This window comes from Leopardus geoffroyi, chromosome A2 (assembly GCF_018350155.1).
Source record: "Leopardus geoffroyi isolate Oge1 chromosome A2, O.geoffroyi_Oge1_pat1.0, whole genome shotgun sequence".
Lineage (NCBI taxonomy): Eukaryota > Metazoa > Chordata > Mammalia > Carnivora > Felidae > Leopardus > Leopardus geoffroyi.
The window spans coordinates 71,118,484-71,134,610 of NC_059331.1; the positions used below are offsets into that span (position 1 = coordinate 71,118,484).

The 16,127-nt window shown below is 42.2% G+C and overlaps 1 protein-coding gene across 6 annotated transcripts in view; it reads right to left on the reverse strand.

The window, feature by feature from the left end:
* Window positions 1–336: 336 nt before the first annotated feature.
* HECW1 (HECT, C2 and WW domain containing E3 ubiquitin protein ligase 1) overlaps window positions 337–16,127 on the reverse strand; it is a 422,849-nt gene continuing 407,058 nt past the window's right edge. For all 6 annotated transcript variants that reach the window (XM_045494336.1, XM_045494331.1, XM_045494332.1 and 3 more), the window contains 3 exons: window positions 15,415–15,529; window positions 13,282–13,480; window positions 337–4,261 (listed from right to left, as the gene is read on the reverse strand). In XM_045494336.1, the coding sequence (XP_045350292.1) occupies window positions 4,150–4,261; window positions 13,282–13,480; window positions 15,415–15,529 (426 nt within the window). In that variant the 3' untranslated portion in view covers window positions 337–4,149. The remainder of the gene's footprint in view (window positions 4,262–13,281; window positions 13,481–15,414; window positions 15,530–16,127) is intronic.

A 16,127-nucleotide genomic window follows, 5' to 3' on the forward strand; every position in this document is an offset into this window, starting at 1 on the left:
TCCTGAAGTCTTTGAGAAGCATCTCAACATGTAGTAATTCAATAAGCCAGTGTATGCGTGGTTCAACATAAAGGACACTCACAAAGGAAGCCCACGTGGCTTGTGTGCAGTTCTAATAGGCTTACACAAGGAACTTGTTACAAAAGCCGTTCCTTTATTCATGGGTTCTTGAACACAGACTATGCTTTTTTGATAAATAATTTTTCCAGGGATTGTTCTTCATAGCGCTGGTAGCCTTTCATGTTGTTTTATTGCTTATATCCAATGAGAACATAGGCATAATACAAATTGTTATGCATTATCTTGGCTTTTGTTTGGAAGAAGGAACACACACAATGCCATACCAAAGTGAGTTTATTGACATTCCTTGAAGGTGGTATGATGGAAGAGAAAGCTCTGCCTGAGTATCACGTGACATTTCTCTTGCTGATGTAAGCAAAATCAGCCCAGTAATGTGGACTTCTCCTGCTATTGACTAGAAGAAAGACTTTTAACAAAATTGTTATAGACATTTCCTTAGATAAATTGGAAGCTGCAGGAAGTAGGCTAATGGAACAATATTTACTCTATATACTACCTCTAGGCACCTTTTTTTTTCTACTAGAACAAAGGGACTACATGTCACTAACAGGAAAATAACACTTTCTCTTTTGGACCTCATGATGGCTAGAACATCCATCCCAGATTTTTATGATATAGTATTGCAGTAGATTTAATAATGAACACTGAAGTACATAATAATAATAATAATAATAATAATAATAATAATAAAGCACCACATTTGTTATGTAAAGTTCTAACTACTTTCATTTGAAAGTGTTTCATCTTGACTGGGAAATCATTTGTGGCAACTGAGAAATTTTTTGAACCCAAATTTTGGACACACAGTTTGACACATGGACTGACAATGCCATAGATGTAACATTAAAACTGTTCTGGAAAGTCTGGCTTATTGACTTGCCACACAAATATACTTACCATGAATGGACATGTGGTCATGAATTAAAAAAGATTTAGAAGCCTGCCAAAGAATCCCAGATCTCTTTTTCTTAATTTTCTCATGGCCCGCAAGAAACTGTGCTACAGCGGTGATGGGAAGGAAAAGTTCTCACAACCACTGCCAACTTCTCTCTACATAGGAAGTTACAGAGAACTCCTACCCTGAAGAGGCAATTTCTAATTTTAGGGGTATCATTTTCATGTGATAGAATAAAATGTCATATCCATAAAATTATTATGACACTTCATAGCATTTTAAAAGCATTTTTCTACTTGAAAGATAAATTTTCTCTTGCTTACTGTTCTTGTTTATCCTCTAGTTGAGGGTAATACACTCTTACCAAACTAACTCTAAAACGTTTTGTTTTAGGAGAATTGTGGTTTATAAGTGATTAATATAAAATGTCTCCATGGAGAAAATTCATACTTTTAATAAAAAAAAAAAAATTAGAAGTGGTAACAAACAGATCTGCCTTGCCCATTGAGTCACATGATTGGGGGAGGTTTACACCTCCAGCTGATGGAATTAATAGCATAATTATATATGTAATGAAAAATTATACATAATTTTCATGTATTCCAGCTTCATATGTTAGGGAATAATAACTAAAGAAACATGACTTGGGACATGGGGAAATCATAGAATCATTCCATAACAACTGTCTGTTCTCCTCTTCCCTTTGTTTACGATTCTGTGCAAGACTGTCATACAATCTGGGACCCTGTCAAGCAAGATTTGCTTCCTTTCAGCTGACTTTGACATCAGTATTTCTTTTTGGAATTTCATACTTTTGTCAAATACTGATCTTGTAATGAATGCTTCATGGGACACATTTAGAGCCATGGCATCAGGGCAGGAGGGAGGAGGAACAGGAAGAAGGAAAAGTTAGTTGAAAATCCATTTATGCCCGAGATATCTATCTCTATATATTTTCTAGGATACCTTGTTCCTTCTGTGTATGGGTGGAATAGACATCAAGTAATCTAATTAATATGTTAATTAGATGTTTGTGTAAATGTAAAGCTCCTCAGGAGCAGGTTCCATCTTTTGAACATCTTCCTCCCTTGCCAATGCCTAACAAATAAGAGAAATACTAAAAAGAGAACGGAGTGCTTGAATTAATGAGTGTTTACACATGTATAACACCAAGTTCTAAAAATGAAAGATGCTCCCTATACTAGATATGATGTTCAAAGAGTTAAAATGGTGAAATGATTTGTATTATTCTTATGCTCTGATTTTATAAATAACAGCTTCAATGGAATTCATAACTTTTCAGACACTGAAATATGTACTGAATTTTACAGATCCCTCAAATTTATATTATGTAACTTACACGTTCCATCTTACCTTGGCAAATACTCTTTTAGACAATAATAGAAGCTAAATTTCTGAACATATTACTTCCTGATTGACAATAGATACACAGCAGCAAGGTGTGCTGGACATTATAAATAATTCCTACTAAAAGAAGTTTCATTTTGGAGGGCAGGAAATGCAATGTGCTGCCTGTACACAAACCCATACAAGGAGCAGGAGGCATGGCTTCCTGTGAAACTGACTTTGTCTTAAATGTCTCACATTTCTCCCTTGTTTAGTATATTGGAAACAAACGATGTGACGTTTCAACAGTGAGGCCCCTTTAGCTCTTCTTTTCCCAGTGAAGAAAAACACTTTCACTCACGACATATTTCAGACAACATGGATAACAAGTTTAGAAAAATAGAGATTCACCATTATGTTTGCACTTATATCAAATGGAATCAAGAGGTTAGGCTGTCTTTGGAGCCTGCAACTGTTTTCTTGAAAACACTAAGTTTTCTGAGATACCTCTTTACTGAGTGCTAAAAGAAACTGGATCTCTATTCTGACAAATCAATGTGCCTCTGGGGGTGTTAGGTGTCTGCTCCAGGAGGATTGCTATGGATGAAGAAGGAGTATTATATTGCCCTTGACCCCGAACAAGCACCATCACTCTCTGCAGCTTCTTGTTTAGTGTGGTCCCCATGGGACAATCAGATGTGAAGGAATTTGAACACCATCATAAAGAAAAGAAAAAAAAGAAAAGAGCATGAAAAAAACAACATCAAAGTTAAAACAAAGTTTGTTTGCCAAGCAATAATTACCTGGCTTTTAACAAAGTCATGAGATTATCTATACATTTTTTTTCCTTTGTGAAGGAGAACTGTAGCTAGACCGAACAAAGCAAAACAGAACAAAACAGTACAGAACTCAGGTATTCAAACCAACCTAACATGGCCTTCTTCCCTCTCTCCTCTTTGCACCATCACATTCCACACAACACAATGTGGGGAGAAGCCTCGTCCTTTATGCTACATAATGAGATCTCCTTCGTGTGCACAAGTTTTCTGCTTCTTGTGTGGTAAGTGCTCATGAGGGGTGCACCCCTCCTAGACTTCTCTAAACTCAGGTTGAGCCACAATCCCCACAACCATTGAGATGCACCACATTGCATCAGCAGGAGGCGTTTTTCTTGCTTTTGTTTTTTGTTGGAAAGTGTAATATTTGCACCATATGCCTAGGCTCGTTCCAGCTAATGGGACTGATGCCACATATGAATCATGAGTTGAATGTATAAAAACTGCAGCTTTGTCACTGCTGTTTCTGGATGGATAGTGTGCACAGGGAAAAGTAGAGTGGGAGCAAAAGAAAATGTTGATTGACTCCTAGACCTGGAGTTGCTCGTTAGAAATTATAAAAAATGGTGGCTCTGCTCAGAAGACATGGGCATAAAAAAGCTCGGAATGCTTAATGCTCAAATTTCCCTAAAATTATATAAATGGAAGTAAACTTTTATTACCATTTGGTCAAGTGTAGCATAACTTGCATTCATATTTCATTGTTAGTAATGGAGGTATGTGGAGATACACACAGACCTTGAGACAGCTGTTGTTTAATATTGCATACAGGCTAGCAGTTCATTGAGAGTAGAGGAGATAAGCCTGAAGGTAGGATCTCAGAAGAAGGCAGTTCTTCATGCACAGCTTTTGTCAATCCTGATTTGGTTTGAAAATAAAAATCATGGAATACCAAAATCAAAGGAGAGTTGATTCAGGGAAAGGGCAAGGGGATGATCCCAGAAAGGGTGATGTGATTGCCAGGAAAATGTCAGGTGAGTTTCCATTTCCTCATTCAAGTCCAAAGGTGCTGGTTTCTTCTACTGCTGTTAGCAGCTTTTCATATAACATGGAGTATGAGGGATAAGGTGGAAGATCCAGTCGGTTGAAGCATGTGTGTGCCCTGAATGGGGAGAAAAGATTGGTGAAGGTGTTTGTTTCAAGGTACAACTGGTCTGTATGTATCTGTATGTATCTGTGATCAATCTGAAGGTATGAAACAAAAGGGAATAAAAAATGAGCACAACCAGGTTTTGGACCACCATATAAGATTGCAACTAAGAACGATGGCCTCCTAGGCATGAATAAACTAGTTGAGGGAGTAGAATAACTGGAAACATTTACAAGCAAACCACACTCATCAATCGACAATATCAGTTTTATTCTGCAGTTGAAATATGAATTGGATGTGATCAGTGAAGGAGGCAGAAATGTCATTAATACTACAGGATCATATTCCCAAGTCTCCTTGTCTAGCTCTGATTTCTGGGCCACAGTAAACCATGTGTATTGATGTAGAGATGCCACCGGATGCCCTGAAATTCTGAGATCCAATGCTCTATCAAGTCAGGTGTGCCCTGGAGACAGTGTGACTCTTCTGTTTCAGGGGGACACAGCTAACCTGACATCAGAGTGCGTCACTTCCAAGAACAGCTGAGCTTTTGGAATAGTCTTCCCTGGTTGCCTGGAGCATCCCTGTGCCCTGAGTTCTGCCTTATTTGTCATATTCTTCATTCATCCTATGGGCCCACGCACACCAGTATCTGGTCTAGATAACGAACGGCTTTCCTTGCCTTGCACTAATGCACGGACCAGGACCAGACCCTGTATTACCTACATAGGGCTCAGTGGTGAGCCCGAGAGGCCCAGGACAGTTTCCCCTCGTGGAACTTCAAATAACCTGACTAATTTCTTCCTGTCAGATGTGCTTTGTTTTTATGGAATTGTTGGTTGAGGCCAAGGTCTATACCAAAGTAGGGAGAAAGGTGGATGGGTGCAGCTCAAGGTCAATTTAATGTCTTTTGCTTCCTAAAAGGTGTGATGCAATGGTGTCTTGAGAAGCCAACCAGCACAGAAGAAGGGCACATGAAAATGGAACGAAATAAACTAAACTAAACTAATCTAAACTAAACTAAAATAAAATAACAATAAAAGAGAAGAAGATAAAACATCACAAAACAAACATATACACAATAAGACTAAACACAACTCTAAGCAAAGACACCATTCCCCTTCATTTGAATTTCACTTGGGATACTGAATTCTTCTTTTAATTACAAGATCCCTAGGGAAGTTGTGTATTGTTTATACCTTTGTTTTCAGAGTTCCTGATCAGGCTGATGTAGTGCTCAGGGTATGAGAGAGATTATTTGGGTGATGGGGAGGTGGGAAGAGGGAAGAGGGAAGAGGGAAGAGGGAAGAGGGAAGAGGGAAGGTGGGTTCTCCTGCACGGGAAGAATAGTGGGAGGATGCTGATGTTTTTGCCTCTCAGCATCCATTCCTCCTTCTCCTGCCCATAGCTCCCTCATTGTTCTTGGAAAACTAACCCCCGAACTCCTTATGCCCCCACAAGCTCCAAGGGTGGGCACAGGATAGGAGTGTATCTGGCCTTAGGTCTTAAGGATTTACCTGGGAAGAAGCATAAAAATAGACCAAGATTAGCAGAGTCTCAGATTATGATTGAAGATTCAAACAGGCCTCTGTTGACCTCACAAGAGAATAATTAAAATATCTTAGCTAAACTCATTTGAATAAAAGTGGAAGAGCACTCAATGTAGGATGACAATTACATCGACCCTTCTCTATGTTTAGAAAGATTAAAACAAAGACATGCTCTGGTTTCTGGCTAACCAAGTTAAGTAGGGTGGGAAAATCCCAAGTATGCTTCTGAAACTAGCTGAGCTAGTTAGGAGCAAGGTATGAGCAGCCATCATTGCCTTGGTTTTCTTCCTCTGGCCATTTTAACTGGCACTCATGAGTGGAAATGTTATGTCAAAAATCCCATATTTGCAAAATAGCTGGAACCAAATGAATTGTGTAGAAGATAATTTCTGGGAATAATCTGAAAGCATTAGCAAATGGCACCTCTTCAAGACCTAATATGGCTACCCAGTTTCTTCAAGTTGCTTTTACTGCATTTATCACCAGCTTTGGTTAATTCTCTTAAGTAGACTGTAGTTTGTAATTGAGAATGAATGAACACAATCAAATCATGGTTTGATTCAGCATTCTTCTTCTTTTTTTTAATGTTTATTTATTTTTGAGAGAGAGACAGAGAGACAGAGCACGAGCAGGGGAGAGGCAGAGAGAAAGCGTGAGACAGAATCTGAAGCAGGCTCCAGCCTCTGAGCCATTCAGTGCAGAGCCCAATGTGGGGCTCGCACCCACGAACCATGAGATCATGATCTGAGGTGAAGTCAGACTCTTAACCGACTGAACCACCCAGGTGCCCTTGATTCAGTATTCTTAAATGCTTGCAGTTCTCCAGGCATGGTTCTGACAGCATAGAACACCTGCTCATTCCCTCCCTCGGCTCTGGGCCCAGTGCTCCTGTGTGCAGTAGGTGGCAGAGAAAGCACAAAACCAGGGGTTGGAAGACCTCTATTCTGATTACAGCCTAGCCACTTGCTAGCTTTATCACCTTGGGAAAGTCAGTTAATCTTTCTAAGCCTCAGTTTTCTCACTTGTAAAATGAGGGCAATAATATATGCTCTGTGTACCTCAGGGGGTTGTAGTGAGGACCAATGTTAGAATGCACATAAATGCCTTTTGTAATCTGTGAATATTTATTTATTTATTTATTAACTTTTCCTTTATTTTTTTTCTGGTTTTCTTTCTTTTTTTTTAATTTAATTTTTTATTTTTTTAAATTTATATCCAAATTAGTTAGCATATAGTGCAACAATGATTTCAGGAGTATATTCCTTAGTGCCCCTTACCCATTTAGCCCATCCTCCCTCCCACAATCCCTCCAGCAACCCTCAGTTTGTTCTCCATATTTATGAGTCTCTTCTGTTTTGTCCCCCTCCCTGTTTTTATATTTTTGTTTCCCTTCCCTTATGTTCATCTGTTTTGTCTCTTAAAGTCCTCATATGAGTGAAGCCCTATGATTTTTGTCTTTCTCTGACTGACTAATCTCACTTAGCATAATACCCTCCAGTTCCATCCACATAGTTGCAAATGGCAAGATTTCATTCTTTTTGATTACCGAGTAATACTCCATTGTATATATATAACACATCTTCTTTATCCATTCATCCGTCCATCGATGGACATTTGGGCTCTTTCCATACTTGGGCTATTGTTGATATTGCTGCTATAAACATGGGGGTGCATGTGTCCCTTCAAACAGCACACCTGTATCCCTTGGATAAATGCCTAGTAGTGTAATTGCTGGGTCGTAGGGTAGTTCTATTTTTAGTTTTTTGAGGAACCTCCATACTGTTTTCCAGAGTGGCTGCACCAGCTTGCATTCCCATGTGAATCATCATCTAAACATAAGATTCTCTTAATAATGCAACCACAACTGCAGTTATAAATTCCGGAACTGTGTCACACCTGTGGGTACTCAAAAGCCTCTTTCATATAAACCACTGGTAAATGAATCACCCACCCTGATCTCCCATTTGTGCAACTGATATTTTGGAACTCCACGTGAATCTTTTCAATCATGCCAGGTCAATTTTCACTCTGTTGTTGTTAATCTAGGGTTCCAGCATTTTGAGATAATTCAGGATTTAGATCGTGCCAATCACTGTATTATTTGCCCTTATACTTTGTAACATCTACAGTGTCTCCTTGATTTTTTCCAAGTTGTTGATTAAAATGGTAACCAATGATAGCATGCTCCTCCCCAGAAGAGACCACTTTAAGGCTGGCCAAAAGCAAACAACACTACTAAAAGCAAACAAAGCAGCTCTCTGCTGCTGGTTGTTCAGCTAGTTGTGAGGCCAATTTTAGAAGTCCTGTCTCCCCTTCATGTCACTTTCTTCCGCTGTCCAACCATAGCCTCCCTGTACATATGGTTCTTACTCTCAGGGGTGCCTGAGTGGTTCAGTCAGTTGAGTGTCCAACTTTGGCTCAAGTCACGATCTCATGATTTATGAGTTAAGGTCCTGCATCAGGCTCGCTGCTGTCAGTCTGTCAGCCTTTCAGCGCAGAGTCAGCTTTGGGTCCTCTGTCCCCCTCTCGCTATCCCTCCCCCATTTATGATCTCAAAAAGAGAGAGAGAGAGAGAGAGAGAGAGAGAGAATAACAGATGGTTCTCACTCTCAGCACTACTAAACCTATTCTTTTTCAACTTGAACCTCTTGATCCCCAAATCCAGAGGCCCATTCTCTGCCCACACCTCCTCAAGCTTTTTAAAAGCCTTTGATATCTTTTCTTCTTGAACATCTCTCTCCTCTTGCCTTCTCTATGGCTTCTCAGTGGCTGTCAGTTTCCCTTCCAAACTCCCAATGGCTCCCTCAAGCCTCCTTTGTAGCCTTATAGCCTACAGAGCAGGGTTTTTCACCTTGGCACGACTGACATTTTAAACTTGATAATTCTCCATTATGAGGGGCTGTCTTGTGCATCGCAGGTGTTTAGCAGCATCCTTAGCCTCTACATTAGATGCCACTAGCCCCTCCCCAACAACCAAAAATGTCTCCAGACATTGCCAAATGTCCCCTGGGGGGCAAAGTCATCTCTCCCATCCCTCTTGAGAGCCATCCCTATAGAGTAAGTCAATATCTACCTCAACCAGGCCTTCCCCTCCACCTGTGCTTGGGCTCAGTTTACATCTGCAGTGGAGCATGTTGTTAGAATTCTGTTTGCAACTTTTAGGCCAATCTGCCCATGACTCATAGTTCTGGAATCCTTGGTTCCCACTCCAAATGTAAACTCTTAAGTTCCCTTCCTCTCCTTTATTCCGTCTCCATGCTGCCTTGTGGTGTGTCTATTCAGACTAGCTTCCACGCTTTTCTTTCTTTGGAGCCTCTCCTCTGTTCCCTCTCCAGTCCTTGTTGTACAGTAAGGAAACTCTCCCACTCTCCCTTTCTGGATGTGGCCTACAAGTCTTAGTATCCTGTCTCAGTCCCCATGAGTAGAGATGGTCAATGGTCATCCTGCCACATTCTTTGATGTGAATGAGCACTTTGCTCACTCTCCACTACCAATTCTAGATCATTACTTTTGAGTCTTTGATAAAAAATTTCTGTTCCTTTTACTCAGCTATAACAAAGGATGAGCTCTTGCCGTTTGTGACAACATGGATGGACCTTGAAGGTATTATGCTAAGTGAAACAGATCAGACAGAGAAAGAGAAATACCAAATGACTTCACTTATATGTGTAATGTTAAAAACAAAACAAAGCAAACAAACAAAAAGCAGAAACAGACTCATAAATACAGAGAACAAACTGATGGTTGCCGGGGGTGGGGTGGGGAGGGAGGTTGGGCAAAATAGGTGAAGGGGAGTGGGAGGTACAGAGTTCCAGTCACAGAATGAATAGGTCACAAGAATAAAAGGCACAACCCAGGGAACATAGTTAATGGCACTGTCATAGCATTGTATAGTGACAGATGGTAGTGACACTCATGGTGAGCACAGCATAACCAACAGACTTATCCAATCACTATGTTGTACACCTGGAACTAATATAACATCTTGTAGCAACTATACTTCAATTAAAATAAATAAATAAAAATAAAAGGGAAACAAATGTTTAAAAAATTCTATTTCTCTGAATCTTGTGCCACTTAGATTTTTTTCTATAATTACAGGTTTTATTTGGCATTTTATTTCAATCAAATAGGATAGATTAGAAGAGTGTACTACCTGCAGGTAATAAGGGTAAAGTATTGTTTTTTTTCTTAATTTTTTAAATGTTTATTATATATTTTTAAAAGAGAGGGAGAGACACAGAATGAGCAGAGGAAGGCAGAGAGAGAGGGAGACACAGAATCTGAAGCAGGCTTCAGGCTCTGAGCTGTCAGCACAGAACCTGATGTGGGGCTTGAACTCATGAACAATGAAATCATGACCTGAGCCGTAGTCGGACGCTTGACCGACTGAGCCACTCAGGCGCCCCAGGGTAAAGCGTTGTTTTGAGGAACTTGTATTTCAGACAGACAGACATGCACACACACACACACACACACACACACACACACCGAAGTAGATACACATGTACTGGGTTGTGACGTTATGTAAAAGGTATTTCTTTCTGTGGCCTATGATTAAAAAGTTTGCAAATCAGTGCTCTAGATATACCTTCCATACCTTCTGACCTTCCAGCTATAATTACATTTATTAAAATCTGTATTACTTTGCTTAAATCCTTCCCATTCTCAACACATTCTCAACAGACTGTGTAGCTTCTGAGTCCACATGGATGACCTGTTCAATGCCCTAACATGCTAGCTCCTTGACCTCAACCTTAGTGACTGTCCCACCTGTCTTATACTGAAGTTTATCAGGCACTGTAAAATTACATCCTAGAAACCATTATTCTCAAAGTCCTCCTTCCTAACCCTCCTATAGTTTTGGGGAGGCAAGGGCTTGGATTGATGTAAAGGTTTTATTTAGCCTGGGCTATGATTCAGGTTTGGTTGCATCAGTATTTGGCATTCTCATCTGGGCAGCCAGTTGTCTGTAGAGGGGAGACCTGCAGACAAAGCAGCTCCAGACCACCTCTCCTCCCAGTGTGGGCAGTGTGCATTGAGCTCACATTCTCTGGGAAGTCCTGGGTCATCCTGTGTCTGCTTGACTCTCCTGCCAGCCTCTGGGCCCTTCCCCGCCCCAACTCATTGCGGATGTTGCTCCCGCCCACCTCAGGGCCTCCTGCCACCTGCCATGTCACCTGGCCAGGTCTTTCCAAACTACCATTCTTAGAAGTCAGAAGTTACTTCTTTCTCTTCACACATTGGTGACACTTTTTAGGTTCTTGGATCTTCAGAAAATGCACAAGGAAGACTAGTTAGGGGTTACTATCCAGGGGGTCATTTTCACCGTCCTCCCAGGAGCATCTCAGCCTTTGCTTCTTGGGGTCTTCCTGGTCCAGGGTGAAGTCCCTGCCTCCCCAAAGAATCCTCTCTGGGGTTTGTGGAATAGCAGACTTTTTAGGGATGCCTTGGCCCCGATGTGAAGAGCCTGACGATAAGCCCAACATCCACCTCATAAGCTGTTTGTGTAGGTGAATAGAATTAATGCACAATTCAAAGCTGCTCAAAGCAAATATGTAATTAGACTCAATCTGTGACCCCAAATGACAAAAGCAATTCCTATTTCCATTTCCTAAAGAACAAAACTGAGACTCCTCAGCAGGGGTTTCTCTCTGTGATTCACCAAACTATCTCTCTCAACCTTATCCCTTATGAGTATCACTTAGGACATTCTGTCCTCCATGCTGGCCCAGCACTCCTTCCTGAACACATGCTGGCCACCTCCCACCCCCAGGCCTTGCTCAAGCTGCTGCTTCAGCCTAGAGTTCCCCTCCACCCATTCCTTGGCCCTCAATGCTCACCTAAATACCAGCTTCTTTGTGGCATCTCCTCCTACCAGCTCAGCTGGGATTATTAGGTCTGTGTTCTACATCCTCATAGCACCTTGTTTTTATCTTCCCTTCTCAGTGCCCCTTGGATTCCACCTTGTGTTGTAATTTACTACTACTGGGCTGCCCTCTTTCCTAGACTATAAGCTCCTCTGGGAAGGTAGGTGGTTGTATCTTAGTCCCTCCTTGGGGCGGAGGCTATCATCAAATGGTGACTCAACACATTCTCCAAAATAAGAACAGAATGTTTCCAAATAACCTTGTCTTTCAAATCTATCATTAAACTAGACAAATGGGAATCTTGCCTTTTTAGCATTATTTTCTTGCCAGATTTAATTCAGCAGGTTCAGCCATCAGCAGGACCATGCAAATGAGCACCGAGGGGCTGCTGAGCAAGTGGGTGAAGCCAGGGCTGAAAATTGTGCCAAGGCTTTTGGCTGTTATTAACCAGCTGGGCATGAGCTCTGTTTCCTGGGCCTCCTGATGCTCACTGGCATCAGGTGACTTGTCTTCAGGACATTAGAAGGTGTGGGAGATCTGGATGCAAATCATAGTTCAGTAAATCCTTCCATCGGGATTTAGCAATGGTATCTGGGAAGTCATGTGGAAATAGAGCTGAATGAAATGTGAATCTCCTTTTATAATTAGAAAGTATCATAGAAGAAAGTAATATGGATCAATCTTTTCTTTTGTTGTTGAGTAGGATTTATTACTGTAGTACCTATACAGAAGCATGTCTTTAGTGCTCTTTATTTCAGGGCAGGAAAAGGCTGCCCAGAGTGGATTATGAAGGACCCAGGAAGTGTAGGGATTAAAACTCACAGTGTAGGAAATTCATCTGTTAAACTGCCAGGATCTTTAGTGTCTCCTTTTTTGCATTTATCCCACAATAATCTCCTTGACAGCTTGCTATATAGAAGTCTCTCTAGAGGCCTGAGATACATATAGTCTTGTCCTCACATGGTTTAAAACACAGTAGGATAGGGGCACCTGGGTGGCTCGGTTGGTTAAGTGTCTGACTTCAGCTCAGGTCATGATCTTGCGGTTCGTGGGTTTGAGCCCCATGCTGAGCTCTGTGCTGACAGCTTGGAGCCTGCAGCCTGCTTCCGATTCCATGTCTCTCTCTCTGTCCTCCCCCACTTGCTCTCTGTCTCTGTCTCTCTCTCTCTCTCTCAAGAATAAATAAACATTAGGAAAACATAGTAGGAAAAATGTGACACGTACATGCATAACTATCCTACAGAGTATCAAGTGACATGCTGGAGGAGTACAGATACGGCATTGGAAGGGTTATTTTGGGCTTCCAGTCTCTCCTCCCACCCTCACCAGGTGAGACATTCCTCCTTAAATTAAACTGGGCTATGTACAGATTGGAAAGCTTCCCAGAACTCACACACGGACCATGACATTATTGCCCAAACACCATCAATAGTCCAAAAATAACTAAGAATACGGTCTAAATTCACATCCCAGAGACTCTTCATTGGCACCTTTCATCAGTAACTCGTAACAAACTGTAGGTGGCAGGGAATTCTATCCTAAAGGATCATCATCCAAACTTAATAACAAAGTATACTTGGTGGGTTTCCTGAAGGCTGGCAGGAGCCCGTACCTGGGGAGAGACGTAATCTTCCCCCACTTCTCTATGCAGAAACGCCGAAGCCCATTGCTTCCTCGAAGGGCTGCGAAGCCTTCGTAGGGCACGCTTGACGTTCCCGTGACGAACTGAAGTAATCTCAGTCTCTGCTCATTATTGAAGCGCTCCACGGCGGCCCAGAACCAGCGGATCACAAGATGCCCGTCATGATAACCTGAATGGGGCAGAAGGAGGAAGGGAGGATGTGCAGAGAGGAGGAGGAAGGGAGAGAGGCGAAACACGCAGCAGGTGCAATGGGGACCGACTAGCTGCTGCTGGCCTGCCGATTTCTCTGACGGCCTTCACACAAGTCTAAGACCATCTGTGTAGCTAGGTCAAATTTTATAACAAAAGCCGATTTAGAAAGTAGCCATTTTATTAAAAGATTTTATGCTCTGAGGGGTGTCCTCAGAGATGTCTGCTTTCTATGTAAACAATTGGGACCACACTAGTCATTATCCTGCCTCATATAAATGAGACAAGGAGTGGCTAGATATCCTTGGGACCCTAAGAGACAAAACCCTCTATGAACATAATATTTCACTGTATTTTCTCTGTTCTGAGGTCTTAGCTCTTGGTAACTGTATACCGTGGGACAGTCTAGGACTTAAGAAGGACGGAAGGTAAATGACAAGCGTAGAGAACAGAAGATGCTGGAATCTCCAGTGGCCATTAGTGATTAGTGCTCCCGGAACAGCTGCTCTCAGGCCATTTGGGCCCATGGAAGAGGTATTGAGCCGCTGTCACTGTACAGTTGGGAGAGCAAGCTTGGGTCACCTGATTCAGGTAAATGATTCACCACCCCTGCAAATGCAAGAGGCACTCCAAGATGGGAGAGATGTACGTCAGCCGGGGTAGAAAGAGGGAAGTGAGGTGTACGTGAGCGCAGGAAGGCTTTGTGGGAGTGGAGAACAGGAGAAACAGAGAACAAGAATAAGGAAGAAATATGCAGGGAATTGCAAGCTGACTAGTGCAGAGAGGGGTCTGAGGGAAACTGGCTGAGGGCCATAGAGGGCTGTAGCAGCCAGGCAGAGACACTGGGACTCGACTCCTTGGTTTTCCCCTGCCATGCCAAGAAGTGCCCAGCGGTCCCACACAGGCTTCTCATGGCTGAGTACACTGGGGAGACGAGGGAGGCTGAGATGGCGGGCCCAGCTTTCTGTCTATGGCTCCGACTGAGGTTTCTCTGTCATATTTTACACAAAGAAATGGTTTTGAGCCTTAAAAACAAAACACTTTCAAAAGTAATACGGAGTTTGTTTTGTGGATAAGGAAATGGCTTGGTGAAAATATCTCAAGAAGACTAGTTTGGCAGCGTGAAGGCCAATAGTTAGGAGAAGTTTAGGGTTTGGAGAGACAACAGAACCAGGTTGCGGCGAACTGAGACAGAGGGGAAGAGGATTCCAGTTCCAGCTGGAGCGAAGACGCTTCCTTGCCAGCATGTAACCTAGCTCAGGAGCTGGTCTCTGGGTGGCCATCTCGGTCATGCATCTACATGCAGTTAGGCCAGAGATTACAGTAATGGGGATCACCTGAAGGAACATTCGGGCTGGAAGTCACTGGAAGGCTTGTTAGGAGAACCTACTCTGCGTTGAAGGCCAAATCGAAGTAAGGCCAAATTTTATTCACCCTTTAAGAAGTTCTGAAATATATATCATATATACAGCTATAACATGGCATATTATATTTATAACTATACATGGAATATAAATATAAAAGGAATTATTATTCAACCACAAAAAGGAATGAAGCAGCGAAACACACCTTGAAAGAGAATGCCTAATGAAAGAAACCAGATCCTAAAGACCACATATTGTATGACTCTGTACGAAATATCCGGGATAGGACCTAAATCTACAGAGACAGAACGCAGAGTGACGGCTCTCAGATACGGGAAGCAACTGCCGAATGAGTCCGGGATTTCCTTTCCGGGTGAGGGCAATGTTTTGGAACCAGCGAGAGGTGATGGTTGCACAACATTGTGAATGTACCAAATACCACCGCACTGTTCACTTTAAAATGGTTAATGTTACGATCTGTCAATTTCACCTCAATATAACATGTTTTAAAAAGTGGTGCCCTGTGTCTGTGCTGGCCCCGCCGTCTCACCTCCCCGGTACTCTGTGTTATTCCGCCAGTCATTCAGGTCGATTTCCGCCGTGCCCGCTATCACCAGCTCCAGCTCCCTGGCGTCGAACACAGAGACAAGCCTCGAGTCTACCACCTGAAATACAGATTAGGCTTCAGGTACAACCACACTGAAAGGTTTTGTTCAGTTATTATTACTTCTGTGGGTTAACCTGGGAAATTGATCATCATTTACAACTTTTATTTTCTCTTTAAAACAATTTTTTTTACCATTTATTTATTTTTAGAGAGACAGAGAGACAGAGAGAGAGAGAGAGAGAGAGTGGGGGAGGGGCAGAGAGCGAGAGGGAGACACAGAATCTGAAGCAGGCTCCAGGCTCCCAGCGGTCCGCATAGAGCCTGATGTGGGGCTTAAACCCACACACAGAGATCGTGACGTGAGCCAAAGTCGGTTGCTTAACCGACTGAGCCACCCAGGCTCCCCTACAACTTTTTAAAAAATGTACTATCATGTTTAAGTTCAAAATCGTGACTTACACATTTTGAAACACAACCCATTCACGAGCTGTGAACTCAAAAAAGGTCCCAGGGTTTTCACTCCCTCTGATGCTCCCTCTCAGAATGATGTTATGGGCAAACCTGACTTGACTTTCTCTAGTCACATTTAAGTTCCAAGTATCCTTGCATTTTAAAGGCAAAAATCCAAACACTGTGAAGTGACTTGATGTTAGTAT